General features: G+C 48.3%; 1 protein-coding gene across 1 annotated transcript; it reads right to left on the bottom strand.

The window, feature by feature from the left end:
- Positions 1-3,081: 3,081 nt before the first annotated feature.
- On the bottom strand, positions 3,082-10,304 carry CLIC6 (chloride intracellular channel 6). Its single transcript, XM_041402110.1, has 6 exons — positions 10,180-10,304; positions 8,978-9,087; positions 8,642-8,767; positions 7,228-7,334; positions 5,479-5,660; positions 3,082-3,259 (listed from the first exon to the last, which is right to left on the bottom strand). Exons 1-6 carry the CDS (start codon positions 10,246-10,248, stop codon positions 3,098-3,100), a joined length of 756 nt encoding a protein of 251 aa, XP_041258044.1. The 5' UTR covers positions 10,249-10,304; the 3' UTR covers positions 3,082-3,097.
- Between the last annotated feature and the right edge of the window lie 3,981 nt (positions 10,305-14,285).

The following is a 14,285-nucleotide window of genomic DNA, read 5'->3' as shown; positions in this document are numbered from 1 at the left end:
AATAGGAATAGGAATAAGAAATAAAAATATGTAGAATAAGAAGAAAAAGAAGAATAGAAATAGGAATAGGAATAAGAATTTAAAAATATATAGAAGTAGCAGAGAAGAAGAGTAATAAGAAATTGTAGTAAGAAGAAAACAAAGACAGCCCCGCTGGGACAACGCTGCCCGTGGCCCGGGAGCCGGGCTGGGGCTGTTCCTCAGCAGCCCTGCCTGCCTGCAGCAGCCTTGTGCCGGGCGGGAGGGCTTCCCCCGCCGCAGCCCCAGCCGAGGCAGCAGCAGCTCTGTGCTGCTCCCGACACATCCCTGCGGCAGCAGCTGCACGGGGCTGTGCGGCCCAAGAGCCCAAATCAGCGCAGGCAGCTCTGCAGCAGCAGCTCTGCGGCTCTGCTGCTCCTGCTGGGCAGCCCTGGCTGGAGCCGCTCTGGGCACCTCCAGCCTCAGGGCTGCTCCAGGCCACAGCCTTTCTCCGGGATCAGGTTTTCTTTCTTCTGGGATAACTCTCACAGATTCCCCAAATAGAGCCCAAATCAGCGCAGGCAGCTCTGCAGCAGCAGCTCTGCGGCTCTGCTGCTCCTGCTGGGCAGCCCTGGCTGGAGCCGCTCTGGGCACCTCCAGTCTCGGGCTGCTCCTGGGCTGCTCATGGGCTTTCCACGGCCTTTCACCGGGATTAGGTTTGCTTTCTTCTGGGATAACTCTCACAGATTCCTCAAATCCCTGAGTTGGCAAAGCCCTCCCAGCCCAGGCAGTGCCAGCTGTGCCCCATGCCCACCTCGTCCCCAGCCCAGAGCGCTCAGTGCCACTGTGGGATTCACATTCTCCGAACAGAGAGAGACAATTCTCTCAGATTTTTTCCTGCAGAAGCAGTGAAAAGAATGATCAAAAGAACTCTTATCTCATTTGCTGCTGCTGTGTTTGCGCACAAGTGGAAGGCATTTTGGAAGATTGCTTACCTGAAGGGATTTGGTAATTGGATTCTGGTGTGTTTTGTTTTCTTGACCAATCTCTGCAAGCTGTGTCCTGACTGTCGGTCAGAAGACAGTCACGAGATTTGTTCAGTTGAGTTCTTGTTCAGTTTCAGTTTATTTGCAGTGTAATATAGTATAGAATAATGTAGTATAATAATGTAATTAATTATCCGTCTTTTGCTCTTTCTACAATATTGCCTCTCACCTTTTCTCGTGTCATTCCTGAGCAACAGTGACGCGTCACCTCCAGGCCTTCCTTGGCCACCTGCAGGAATTGGCACTCCAAATTTCCCTGGGCAGCTCTTCCCAAGGCCTGAGCACCCTTTCCATGCCTTTCTTGCTCCTGGTGTCCAACCTGCGCCTCCCCTGGCACAACTTGAGGCCATTTCCTCTCATCCTGTTCCTGTTCCCTGGGAGCAGAGCCCGATCCCCACCTGGCTGCCCCCTCCTGGCAGGGGTACAGAAGGATTGTTGGAATCCTGGATGCTGAGAATTTTAAACTTTCCGTGCTGAAAGGCACAGACTCGCAGAGAGCACTGCATTTGACCTGAGGCGGTCCCACCTGGCTGCCCCCTCCTGGCAGGGGTACAGAAGGATTGTTGGAATCCTGGATGCTGAGAATTTTAAACTTTTCGTGCTGAAAGGCACAGACTCGCTGAAAGCACTGCATTTGACCTGAGGCTGTGGAGAAGGCTGCCAAAATTGATTATTAGCACTGGGTTTATGGGCGTGTAGTTGGTTAGAAGTGTGTAATATCAGAGGGTGGAAAACTTAAGAGTGTGGGGTTTTAGAATATAGAAATCAATATGAAGCAAGATGGAGGTTTTAGGGTGGAGACAGGTTGTTCTTCTTCACCTTCTTCCTTCTTCTCCATGGGTTTGGGTGGTATTTTGTAATTGGACAGAAAAGTCTGCATTGAGGGCTTCGAGTGATCAGTTATTGGGAACTGGGAAAAGGGAAAATAATCTAGGTGTCATTTCGTAATTGGATAGTTTAGCCTTAAAAGACCTTGTAACAAAAGATGGTTAGCCATTTTGTGCCTTGCTAATGAAAGGCTGCAGAACTCTCAGTTGTGAGGCTGTTACACTGATAAGAAACAATAAACACCTGAGTCCAAACACGAAACACCGTCCCAAGTGCCTTCAATCTTCAATCCCGACCTCGACAGAGGTGGAAAATACCAACAGAGAATGCACAAAGGATTGTTCCTTTATTGGGCCCTCTCCTCCTCCTCTCTGCTTTCCAAGACCAAATAAGAATCACTGAAGGATGACAAATCCCACATGAGTATTTGGGACTGGGTTTTCACCCACTTCTGCTGTCCACAGCGACAGCCAAGTGTCCCCCTCCTCCCTTGCCCAAAATCCAACAGCAGAGAGTCCCTAGGCCAGCGTTCCTCTCTGTGGGAGCAGCAGGAGGGAAGTCTGAGGACTTCTGCAGCCCTGAGAGAGGGGAAGGCAGCAATTCTCCTTTCTTTCTGTCTTTTCCACACCAAAGGAGACTCCTGCAATGGGAAATGGAATTGTTCATGGTGGAGCTGCCCTGCAGGGCTCCAGCCCAGAGGAGAGGCCTGGGGGACATCAGGTGTGCTCCCAGCTGCAGGTTGGGCTCTCCCCTGGGTCAGGGCAGTGAAGCAGAGAGAAACCATCCAGCCAGAGGTGAGGTTTGTCAAGAGCTGTGGAGCACAGACCAGAGGCAGCACTGACAACAGGTTCCAAGTGTTCAAACAGGCCTAATTCTTCCCAAAATGCAACGATTTAGTCTGTGGTACTGCTGTAATGTGTGACCTACACTGCTCCCCTAAATCCTACAGACTTTTACCATTGATGGAAGCCTTTTATTTAGTCTGTGGTATTGTAAGTGTGTGGCCTACACTGCTCCCCTAAATCCTACAAACTTTTACCATTGATGGATGCCTTTTCCTTGGAAGGGACAACCGACTTTCCAGCGTGCAAGACACACAAACACACACACACAATTTAAGAAGGAGTAAATAATGCAATACAATCATTATAAAAGGATTGGCCAATAGCAGAACTTAAAATCACACTGCAGAATCTCTGCTGGTTTTTGCTTTTCCAGCTTGGCTGTTGTCCATCACAGAAGCAATAAACAGAGGCATCTTCAGGTCACTTCATTCTCTTTGCCACATCCAAATAAGCGTATTCAATCTCCTGGTCAGCAGGGCACGTGTTTGTGAATTCATCTCTTGCATATGCATTTTTCAAGTATCTGGAAATCCCTGTCATTTCAGGTGGGAAGTGAAAATTTCGGTATTTTTTTGCAACGACCTTTCATTACAAGAAAAAAGGATAAAGAAGAAAAACATCATTACACACACAATCTGCAAAAAAACCCAAACATCCCAAGCCTACTCTTTATGCCCATTTTTAATTTCCAGCATGTGAGTCTGGTGTTGTTGGTGACTAAGGGGAAAGAAGAGGCAAAGACCTAAAAAGAAGATATGGGGTGGAGAAAGTTGCTGAACTCCCTGTAAAGGATTTGTTTTGTGCCTGTATCTCTATTTCTGTCTATATCTTGCCAAAGATACACAAAGCCATGTGGACCAGTAAAACAAACTGGAAGAGGTACAGGTTAACCCAGCAAACTTAAGCCAGAATGAACAAAATAAACCTACAGAAATAAACTGGCCCACACTTGAAAACCATCACAGAAACAGGAAAAATATTAATTAAAAGCCTTAATTTCAAATGATCAGGGAAGACGACTCTTGGCTGAGCCCTGATGCCTGCCTGCAGACAGCAGGGGTGATGTGGCAGTGTGACATCGCTCCTGTGTCCCTCTCCAGACATGCCCCTGACCCGAGGGGATTCTCCCCCGTGCTGGCCCCGGCTGCCTCCCAAGGTTTGCCATGCCTGAGTGTGGGAGAGGGCTCATCCCTGGCTCATCCCTGGCTGCTGTCTGCAGTAGGATCAGCCAGGGGATGGCTGGGCAAAGTTTTCACCTGTGGAGGTGTTGGAAAGAGATTGGATCCCCTCTTGCTGTGACAGAGCAGAGTCTAACAGGAAACTTCCTGAAGTGACCTTGTTGTTTGAAAACCAGTGAAATTCCAGTGTGGTCATTTCTCTTCCAGAGCTTTGCAGAGTAGAATCACGGAATCACAGAATGGTTTGGGTTGGAAGGGACCTTAAAGATCATCTTGTTCCACCCCTGCCATGGCAGGGACACCTTCCCCTGTCCCAGGCTGCTCCAGCCCCAGTGTCCAACCTGGCCTTGGGCACTGCCAGGGATCCAGGGGCAGCCCCAGCTGCTCTGGGCACCCTGTGCCAGGGAGGAACTCCTTCCCAATACCCTATTTAACCCTTCTCTCCTTCAAGTCAAGGCCATTTCCCCTTGTCCTGGCACGCCATGTCCTTGTGGAAAACCCCTCTCCAGCCTTCTGGGCTGTGACAACACCAGTCCCAGGCCACTGGAGCTGTTCAGATGTGTGTGGATGCTCCACAGTCCTGCAAGAGGAGGCTGGGAGCCTTGCCTGGGAGGCCTGGGAGGCCACCCTGTCAGAACTGGAAATAAAATACAGGAGAGACAAAAATTGGGATGGACAATACGAGGTAACCTTCCTTGGCTGCGGTCATGCGCACTTTGCTTGTGAAACGCAGATGAGAACTGCCCTGAATCCAGCACTCATCTCATCCCTGTGGCTGGGAGAAGCTCAGCCACTGCAGTCACAGCACAGATATGGAACAGCTCTTCCAGACCTGCAGCCATCAAACTGAGGGTCACCCTGGCTGTGCTGTAAGGAAACGGCCTCGGTGTCCCTGGCCGTGCCCCCAGAATAGAGAAAGGATCCCTCTGCCATCTAGTGTTGGAAGCCAGAGCACAGGGAATATTCCTCTGCTTGTTTGGAGAAGTCCTGACCCCCAGGAGAGCACTGCTTTTAACCTTCCTGCATGGAGAAAGCTTCCAAGACTCTGGGATTAATTGGAAGCTGTGTGTGTGAAATAGACAGTAGGAGAGTTTATCACAGGGTGAAACACTCAGAGGTTTGGGGTTTTAGTATGGAGGTGGATGGGAGACAAGATGGAGGATTTGGGGCATTGTCTGATCTGCTTCTTGTTCTTCATCTGCTCCATTTTCTGCAGTGTTGGAGGCACAGGGTGATTGGTTAGAAAGAGCCACAATCAGATGTTGTGTGAACAGACAAATAATTCGTTATTGGTAGAAAGGTAGAAACAAAATATGTTCTAAAAGTTAATTGAACAAAATAGCTTTAAAAGACCTTCAGGCTCTGTGTCTTGTGGCTTTTGGTGTCTTCCTCTTTGTACTCTGAGATGCAGAGGTGTACTAAACTATTGATAAAAGAAAAATAAACAACAACCTGAAGACCAAAATCCAAAAGTCCTGTCCGTCTCTCAATCCTAGCACAAAACTTTTTAAGGTTCTTTTTAAGGTTCTCCCCTCCAAGGGAATTTTTTGGTGGGGGGTTTCTACAATCTAGAAAAGGATATCAGCTGCTTCTCTCCAGGAGGCTAAAAAAGCAAATGCAAACCTTGATAATGTGGAGCTTTGGTAGGAGGTTGCAATCTGCTAAAGTGAGCTCATCTCCATCCAGGAATTTCCGGCTGGAAGCAGTGATCTCCTCCGTGCTGTAAGCATCGATTTCATCAGGCAAGGGGCTATTTAAATAGTTGTCCAGCTTCTTCAGGGCTTTAAGCAAAGATTTTTCCAGATCTGGGTTAAGACAATAAAAAGATCATTCAAGCCTGTACCAAGGTCCTTGTGACACCAAGCGACTCCTGCATCCTGTCTCCTGGCACCAGCCCAGACATCTGGCTGTGCCAGCTCCTGCAATTCCTTGATCCTAGGCTTAAACCTTAATGCTGGGATAAGGGCTCTAAGGAGCTAAAGGGAGTTCTGGGAAAAACCCATCCTGGGGCTGTGTTACCAGGAATGGCTCCTCAAACCGCTCTGTGGGGTGGGGTTTGGCACCATGGCCAGGCCCTGACTTCACACTGACTCCTGCCCCGGGGCCAGTGCTTGCCCAAGGCAGGCAGCACGGCTGGAGTGACAACAGCAGGACCCTGGGATGCCACTTTGGGGTGTTCAAAGCCAGGCAGGGAAGCACAGCTGGAGTGACAACAGCAGGACCCTGGGATGCCACTTTGGGGTGTTCAAAGCCAGGCAGGGCAGCAGGGCTGGAGTGACAACAGCAGGACCCTGGGATGCCACTTTGGGGTGTTCAAAGCCAGGCAGGGAAGCACAGCTGGAGTGACAACAGCAGGACCCTGGGATGCCACTTTGGGGTGTTCAAAGCCAGGCAGGGCAGCAGGGCTGGAGTGACAACAGCAGGACCCTGGGATGCCACTTTGGGGTGTTCAAAGCCAACCCAAGGAACAGAGAGCTGAAGGACAGAGACAGAATCCTGGAATGGTTTGGGGTGGGAGGAACCTCAAAGCCCATCCAGGGCCACCCCTGCCACAGCAGGGACACCTTCCACTGTCCCAGGCTGCTCCAAGCCCCATCCAGCCTGGACTTGGACACTTCCAGGGATGGGGAGACCACATCCAACCTGTGCCAGGGCCTCACCACCCTCACAGGAAAGGATTTTTCCCCAATATTTCATCTCACCCTGCCTTCCTCCAGCCTAGGGCCATTCATGGTGGTCATGAGGGTTCTGCTTTAGGGATGTGCCAATGGCTGGAGTCCTCATAATTTATGGAATCCCTCCCTTCCAGCGGGCTGGGCTTTTGGCAGAGCTGTGGGGACCTTCCACTGTCCCAGGCTGCTCCAAGCCCCATCCAGCCTGGACTTGGACACTTCCAGGGATGGGGAGACCACATCCAACCTGTGCCAGGGCCTCACCACCCTCACAGGAAAGGATTTTTCCCCAATATTTCATCTCACCCTGCCTTCCTCCAGCCTAGGGCCATTCATGGTGGTCATGAGGGTTCTGCTTTAGGGATGTGCCAATGGCTGGAGTCCTCATAATTTATGGAAATAGGAATCCCTCCCTTTTGGGCTTTTGGCAGAGCTGTGGGAAAGGTGCAGCCTCACAGACCCCAGAGCTGAAGGAGTGAGGAGAGGCTGGAATTGGTGCTGCCATGGTGACAGCAGTATCTGCTTTCACCAACTCTTGGAATCCTCCATTAAAGAAGGATTTCCACAGATTTCCAAAGCTTCAACCCTCTGGAATAACACTTCAACCTGAGCTGGAAATGGGACATCTCCAGCAGTGTCCTACAGCTGCACAGGTCTGGTTCCTCCCTCCCAGGGCTGAAGACAGCACTGCAGCACCTACTTTCATTTGCATCTTTTCTCGGGTTCTTTATAAATGCAGAGAATTTTGCAAAGACGTCATTTCCTGCAGAGTTCGACTCGGGGTGCTTCGGTGCAAGTTTGGGATACCTGAGAAGTTCAGAGAAACAAAAAGAAGTGACCCAATTATCCTTTATTTTTGTCTCCACTAATTAATACACTTTTATTTGTAGGGTGACAACATAGAGCCACACAGGACTCAAAGGGAACTTAAACTAAATCCTAAACTGAAAATCACTTATTTTAAACGCTACCTAAATAATCTTTTCCTGATTTTTATTGTTGCAAGCACTGCCCAAACACCCCAGGGTGTCTCCCAGGCTTTCTCCTCCAGAGGTGAGGCTGCCTGGTAGGTGGATCCTGCCATGAGGAGGAGTGCAGGGAAAATCCCCACTCTCAGGAGCTGCTGCTCCTCTCGGGCCCCTGGCCCAGCCCACTGAGGCCATCAGCAGCTAGCAGCAGCCATTCCAGGAGCTGGAGCTGCCAGGGATGGAGAAAAATGGAAAAAAAAAAAGTGGAGGCAAGCAGCTGCTTCCCTGGTTTAAGTTAAGTTTGGCTGCTTGAGAAGGGAGCACAGGGAGAGGACTGATACCCCAGAGGAGAAGAGGTCTCTGGTTTAGGGGACACAGTGCTGGGACAATGGAGGGACAGAGGGGTTTGGGCGAGGTGGGAAGAGCTGCTGGGGTGGGGGAGGACAAATCCAAAACTCAGACCCTCATGTGGACCCCCGTGGACACTCAAAGAGCCCCAGCACTGAGGTGTTCACTGCCCTCAGCTTCACAGAATCCCAGAATCACCAGGTTGGAAAATACCTTCAGACCATCCAGTGCCACCATCCCCACCCCAAACCATGTCCCCGGGGCCACATCCAGATGACTGGAACCCTTCCAGAGATGATGATCCACTCTGGGCAACTTATTCCAATGCCTGAGCACTCTTGAAGGGAAAACATTTTTCCAATCTCCAATCTGAACCTCCCTTGGCATAACTTGAGGCCATTTCCTCAAGGACATGACCTGGGCCATGGCAGAAGAGCCCGACCCCACCTCGCAGCAGTGTCCTTCAGGTGGTTTTAGAGAGCAGCAAGGTCACCCTGAGCTTCCACCTGCCTGCACCCAGGAAGCACAATGATCTGCGTGGTGTGAAGAGGGGGGAGCCTCAGACGAGGCCAGGTCGGAGCAGGGAACAGGTCAGGTTTCCCCAGGATGGATTCCATGCCCCGGGAATGACCCAGCAGCGAGCTCGGGATGAAGGACAGCAGTGGGAACAGCACAGCCGTGACCTGGGGACAGCCTGGGGACACCCCAGTGACATTCCAGCTCTGTTTCAGAGTCCCCCTGAGCTGGAGCAGCCCCTGGGATCTCCCCTGCAGCCCTGAGGGGTCGGGAATGCGGTACCGGGGCGGCGCCAGCTTCTCCTCCAGGAACTCCTCGATCTTGTTGACATCGGTCTTCACCTCCCCATCAAAGGTCATGAACGGGGGGTTGGTGCCCGGGGCCAGGTTCTGCAGGTCTGCAGGTTTTCTGGAAAAGAAAAAGCCATAAAAAGTCCCTCTCCCTCCTTTTTAGGAGGCACTGGAAGGGGCTTTAAGGTCTCCCCAGAACTGTTTCTTCTCCAGGCTGGACACACTCAGCTCTCCCAGCCTGGCAGAAAAGAGTCATCATTTAAAATCCCTGTTTTGGGAAAGTTGTGCTACACAGTTAAAAGGTCAGAATTAAAAATGACAATCTCACCTTTTCAGATCCACGGTTGTGACATTAAAAATGACACCTTTGAGCCACAGGATCATAAAGAGGCGCTGAGAGAACGGGCAGTTCCCAATACTTTCCCCATCACTGCCGGCCTACAATTGGAAAAATTATAAACACATTTGTGTGTAAATCACAGCAGTCCCTCCAGAGGAAACAGCCTCCACCTCGTTTGTCTATGTGTTCATAAATCTGCACGAGTCACTGCAAGATTAAAATGAGTTAAATCACTTTATGACCACAGGAAAGGAACAGGGAAATATTTACCAGCCTAAACAGAGATATGATGTCTAAAGCACTGAAGGGAACAAGCAGAATAAATCAATTAATTTAGAATTTCAACCTGAAGGGCTCTGGGAGCCCTGGAGAAGGTGGCCATGGAAGTGCTGCTCTCAGGTAATTTATGTTGCAATTTGTTAAGAGGCTTTGTTAAAAGGAGGAAAAGTCTTGCAGAGGTGCTGCTGAGTGAGACTTGGTGTAACACTGCAAGAGATCAGGGGTCTCATTTTTAAGCCCTTCACATGATTCTCCTAATGCACAGCTTTAAAACTGAGATTAAATCAGGGGCAGAAGTATTAAAACCCAAGTGTCTCACAGTTAATAGGTTAATTCATTAGGATTTGCAGTCCTTATCAACCCAACAAGACACACAAATCAAACCAGTTCTGTTTGTCCTTTTCCCCTCGCTCAGTGCTATCAAACAAATCTCAAATACATCAAAAACTCCTCAATAAACAAACACACACTGCACAGTGCCCACCTTCACAAAGAGCTCAGTGCTATCAAACCCCAAATATATCAAAAACTCCTCCATAAAGACACACTGCACAGTGCCCACCTTCACAAAGAGCTCAGTGCTATCAAACAAATCTCAAATACATCAAAAACTCCTCAATAAACAAACACACACTGCACAGTGCCCACCTTCACAAAGAGCTCAGTGCTATCAAACAAATCTCAAATACAGCAAAAACTCCTCCATAAACAAACACACACTATCAAACAAATCTCAAATGCAGCAAAAAGTCCTCCTGAGTTTTGGTTGGTTTTTTTTTTTTTTTAACAAACACTGCCCAGTGCTCACCTTCACAAAGAGCTCAGTGCTATCAAACAAATCTCAAATGCAACAAAAAGTCCTCCTGAGTTTTGGTTTGTTTTTTTTTTAACAAACACTGCCCAGTGCTCACCTTCACAAAGAGCTCGATGGCTGGAAGAAAGGACCTGGCCTGGGGCTGGCAGGAGCTGGAGGGATGCATGGCAAGGGCTGGATAAATTGTCTGGTTCTCCCTGTGAACCTGAGGAACCTCCCTGGACAAATCCCTGTGCTCTCTTCCCCCACAACCACTGGGAGTGCCTCCAGCACTGCCAGGGGATGAGAATTCTCAAAAATGCTGGGCCAGCTGCACTGCTGGCTTAGAAAAGCCTTGTTTGTGTCAGGAAAGCCTCGTTTTGTAGGTGGCAAAGCTGAGAGCTGCTCAAAAGTTGCCATTGTGGTTTTCCTCCCACTCTGCAGTGCTGAGCAGCTGCCAGCAGCCAGGAGACACAAAACTGCTGTGGATCTTGGAAAATGGAGCCTGAAATGCTGCCAGCAGGGCTTAGAATGGTGGATGTGCATTTAAATGTGCATTTAAATGTGCATTTTAATGCACAACAGCTCCATCTGGTCTCATCCTGCCTCTGGTGCCAGGTGTTACCCACCCCGAAGGGAAAAGGAGGGGAAGAGTCTGATGGTGACCCCTCGGTGCTGGGAATGGGCACCCCCACCCTGTGCCAGGCTGTGCCCAGGGCAGGAGCAGAGCCTGGGACACTGCTGGGGACAGGCCCTGTGGGGAGGAGCAGCCAGGGACACCTGAGATGAGCTGGATGCCACCAGCTCCTTCCTGCTGGAACCATGGCTGCTGAGAATTCCAGACTCTCTGTGCTGCCAGGCACTGACCCCCAGGAGAGCACTGCACTGACCTGAGGGCCTGGAGAAGCTTCCAAAATTCAATAATAAAACTGAGATTGTGGGTGTGCAGTTTGAATAGAAGTGTGTGATATCACAGGCTGGGAAACTCAGAGTTTAAGGGTTTAGAATGCAGTAACAGATATCAAGCAAGATGGAGGGTTTAGGGTGGAGGCTGCTCCTTCTTCTTCACCTTCTTCTCCTTGGGTTTGGGTGGTTTTGTGTCATTGGATAAAAAAGTCCCCATTGCGGGCACGGGTGGTTGGGTATTGGGTTAAAAGTGAAAATAATTGAGGTGTCATTTCTTAATTGGACAGTCTATCCTTCAAAGGCCTTGCAGAGAGAGAGATTTAGCCATTTTGTAGCTTGTTAGTAGAACGCTGTAGAACTCACACTTTGCAATCCAGATAAGAACCAATAAACATCCGAGTCTGAACACAAAATGCCTGGAGCGCTTCAATCCTGACCGTGACAGAGGCAGACAAGGAGCCAAGAACCAGCTCCTTCCCAGATGGATCTCTGGAGGTGCAGGAGCTGCCACAACCCTGCTGCCCTTGCCCAGCTGTGCTGCCAGCTGTGCACCCAACCCCATCCCAGACCGGTTTGGGCTGGGAGGGACCTCAAAGCCTCCAGTGCCACCCCTGCCATGGCAGGGACACCTTCCACTGTGCCAGGCTGCTCCAAACCCCATCCAACCTGGCCTTGGGCACTGCCAGGGGTGGAGAATCCACAACCTCAGTGGGCAGCCGGTGCCAGGGCCTGGCAGGCTGTGCTGGGTATGCTGCTCCCTGAGGGTCCTCTGAGCCGGAGGGTGAAGAAAATCAGAGGAACTTTGGGCAGCTGGCCCAGCCCTGGCAGAGCTGAGGTGACCGAGGGTCCTCCTGAGGATGCAGGGAGATGTTTGTCCTGTGGAGCAGCAGGATCCTGCTGCGGTGGCACCTGGAGTGCCTTTGGCACCACCAGGCACCAGCTGTGCCCAGGGTGAGCTCGGGGACAGGGAGGGGACAGGGACAGGGCCTGGAGCTCCGTGACACCCACAGGGCTGGGAGCTCTGCAGGGAGAACCTCAGGGGGTTTGGCTGATACTGGCACAGGAGCTCAGGCGGATCCCAGAATCAGAATCCCAGAATTCAGGCTCAGGAGCTCAGGCTGATCCCACTATCCCAAAATTCAGCCTCAGGAGCTCAGGCTGACCCCAGAATCCCGGCTCAGGAGCTCAGGCTGACCCCAGAATTCAGGCTCAGGAGCTCAGGCTGATCCCACTATCCCAAAATTCAGGCTCAGGAGCTCAGGCTGACCCCACAACCCCAGAATTCCAGAGGTGGGAAGAACCTTTCAGCACCATCCAGCCCCAGCAGCATCACCCCAAAGCCTGTCCCCAAGGCCACATCCAGACTCCTCTGGGACAATCCCAGTGACTCCAAACCTCCCTGGGCAGCTCAGCCCAAGGCCTGACCACTTTTGTGGTATAAATTATATGAATTTATATAGAATTATATATATAATTAATATATAATATTAACATATAATATTAATATATAATATATATATTTAATATATAAATATATAATTATATATGATATATAATATATAATTAATATATAATATATAATTAATATATAATATATAATTCTATAAACTTTATTAAAAAATTATATTTTTTTATAAATTTTGTATACAATTTTATATACATTTTATATAAAATTTGGATACATTTCTATAAATTGTAAAAAGTATATAAATGTATGTAAATTTATATAATAATTCGTCGTAATTCTATATAAATTTTGTATAAAATTTATTATTTTATATTAACTTTATATTAAAATACATATAATTTTATCTAAATTGTATATAAATTTTAGATAAATTTACACGCATCCCATAAAGTATATACATTTATATTTAGACTTTTTTATTTATATACAAATTCTTTCCAGTGTCCCAGCTGAGCCTGCCCTGGCCCAGCCTGAGGCCGTTCCCTCCTTCCCAGCTCCCTCATCCCCTCCTGCTGTTTTCCACACCTTCCATGTCTATTTTCCAGTTGTGTTCTGGCAGTGTGCTGTGACAGATACCTTCTTTTAACTACAAAAATTATGAAATCTAAGGTTTAATTTTATTTTTTTCATGATTTAAAGGTTGCTCAATGCCCCCCTCCATCCCTGGAGGTGCCCAAGGCCAGGCTGGAGCAGCCTGGGACAGTGCAAGGTGTCCCTGCCCGGGGTGGCACTGGCTGATCCCCAAGGTCCCTCCCTTAGGAACCACTCTGATTCCATGAACCATCTACTCCTGGAGGACACCAAGTGGTTTTTAAACTTCTGCACAGTGTTTCTGCAGATTTCTACGTTATTAAAGCACTGAAAACGCCACCAAATTTACTTCTGTTTCAGCAACATTAAAAAAACACATATTAAAATTATATAGTGGTTGTATAAAAGGTTTTAAAAATTCAAAATGACTTCTGTCTGGCAACAGTACTACTGTTAAAAATGCCATAAAAATTAAAATTATAATTAATTTCTGTTCACTCAATGCAACTCTAATGCACTTTTTAACATTTCAGATTATATTTGGGTCAGATCACATCCAGTCCAAAGCTTTTTGTCAGGAAGGGATCACCTGGAATTTTCTCTTTTTTCATTCCATGGGCTGGAGAACAAACACCCAAAAACTGAATTCTAAAGAACCCTTGTGATGCCACCTACTGTGCTTGAAATGTTGCACTTCAGATGCTGAAATTGTAATTCCAGGCTGAATTTTAAGATACAGCAGCTGCAATTAAAAATACATTTTCAGGGAGAAAGTCCCAATTTTTCCACTTATTATTCCAATTGCTTTTCAACAGCCCCAGAGCTCTGCCAACCCACCAACACCCAGCACTAAAATCAGATATTTCAGCTGCTGTTTATTTTCTCAGCCAAACAGCAGGAAAAAAAAATGTTTAAATGAAAACGTGGCTGGTGATTTTTTGCAGATAAATTGTATTTTTGGCACTTCCAGGGCTGATTCTCGCTGTGTGTGACATCCCCAAAGGGAAGTTCAACAAGAGAGGTGTGAAAACAGCAGCTGGACACTCCTTCAGTTAAAGAAAAAGGGATTTTCCCTTCATTTTTTCCACTTAATAAGCACTTTCCACTATCCCAGGTTGCTTCAATTAAGTTATTATTATTTATTTATAAGTTATTATTCTTTATAAGTTATTATTCTTTATAAGTTATTATTATTTATTTATAAGTTGTTTCCCTCCTTCTCAGGGACTCAGGGGAAAAAACCTTCAGGGCAGCATCCAGGCACTGTGAACTCAGTACTGAACAAAAAAAGGAATGAAAAATCTGCTCCTCACTTAAAA

The sequence above is a fragment of the Onychostruthus taczanowskii genome, unplaced genomic scaffold (genome assembly GCF_017590055.1).
Source record: "Onychostruthus taczanowskii isolate IOZ18803 unplaced genomic scaffold, ASM1759005v1 scaffold192, whole genome shotgun sequence".
Classification (NCBI taxonomy): domain Eukaryota; kingdom Metazoa; phylum Chordata; class Aves; order Passeriformes; family Passeridae; genus Onychostruthus; species Onychostruthus taczanowskii.
This window is presented reverse-complemented; position numbering and strand designations above follow the sequence as displayed.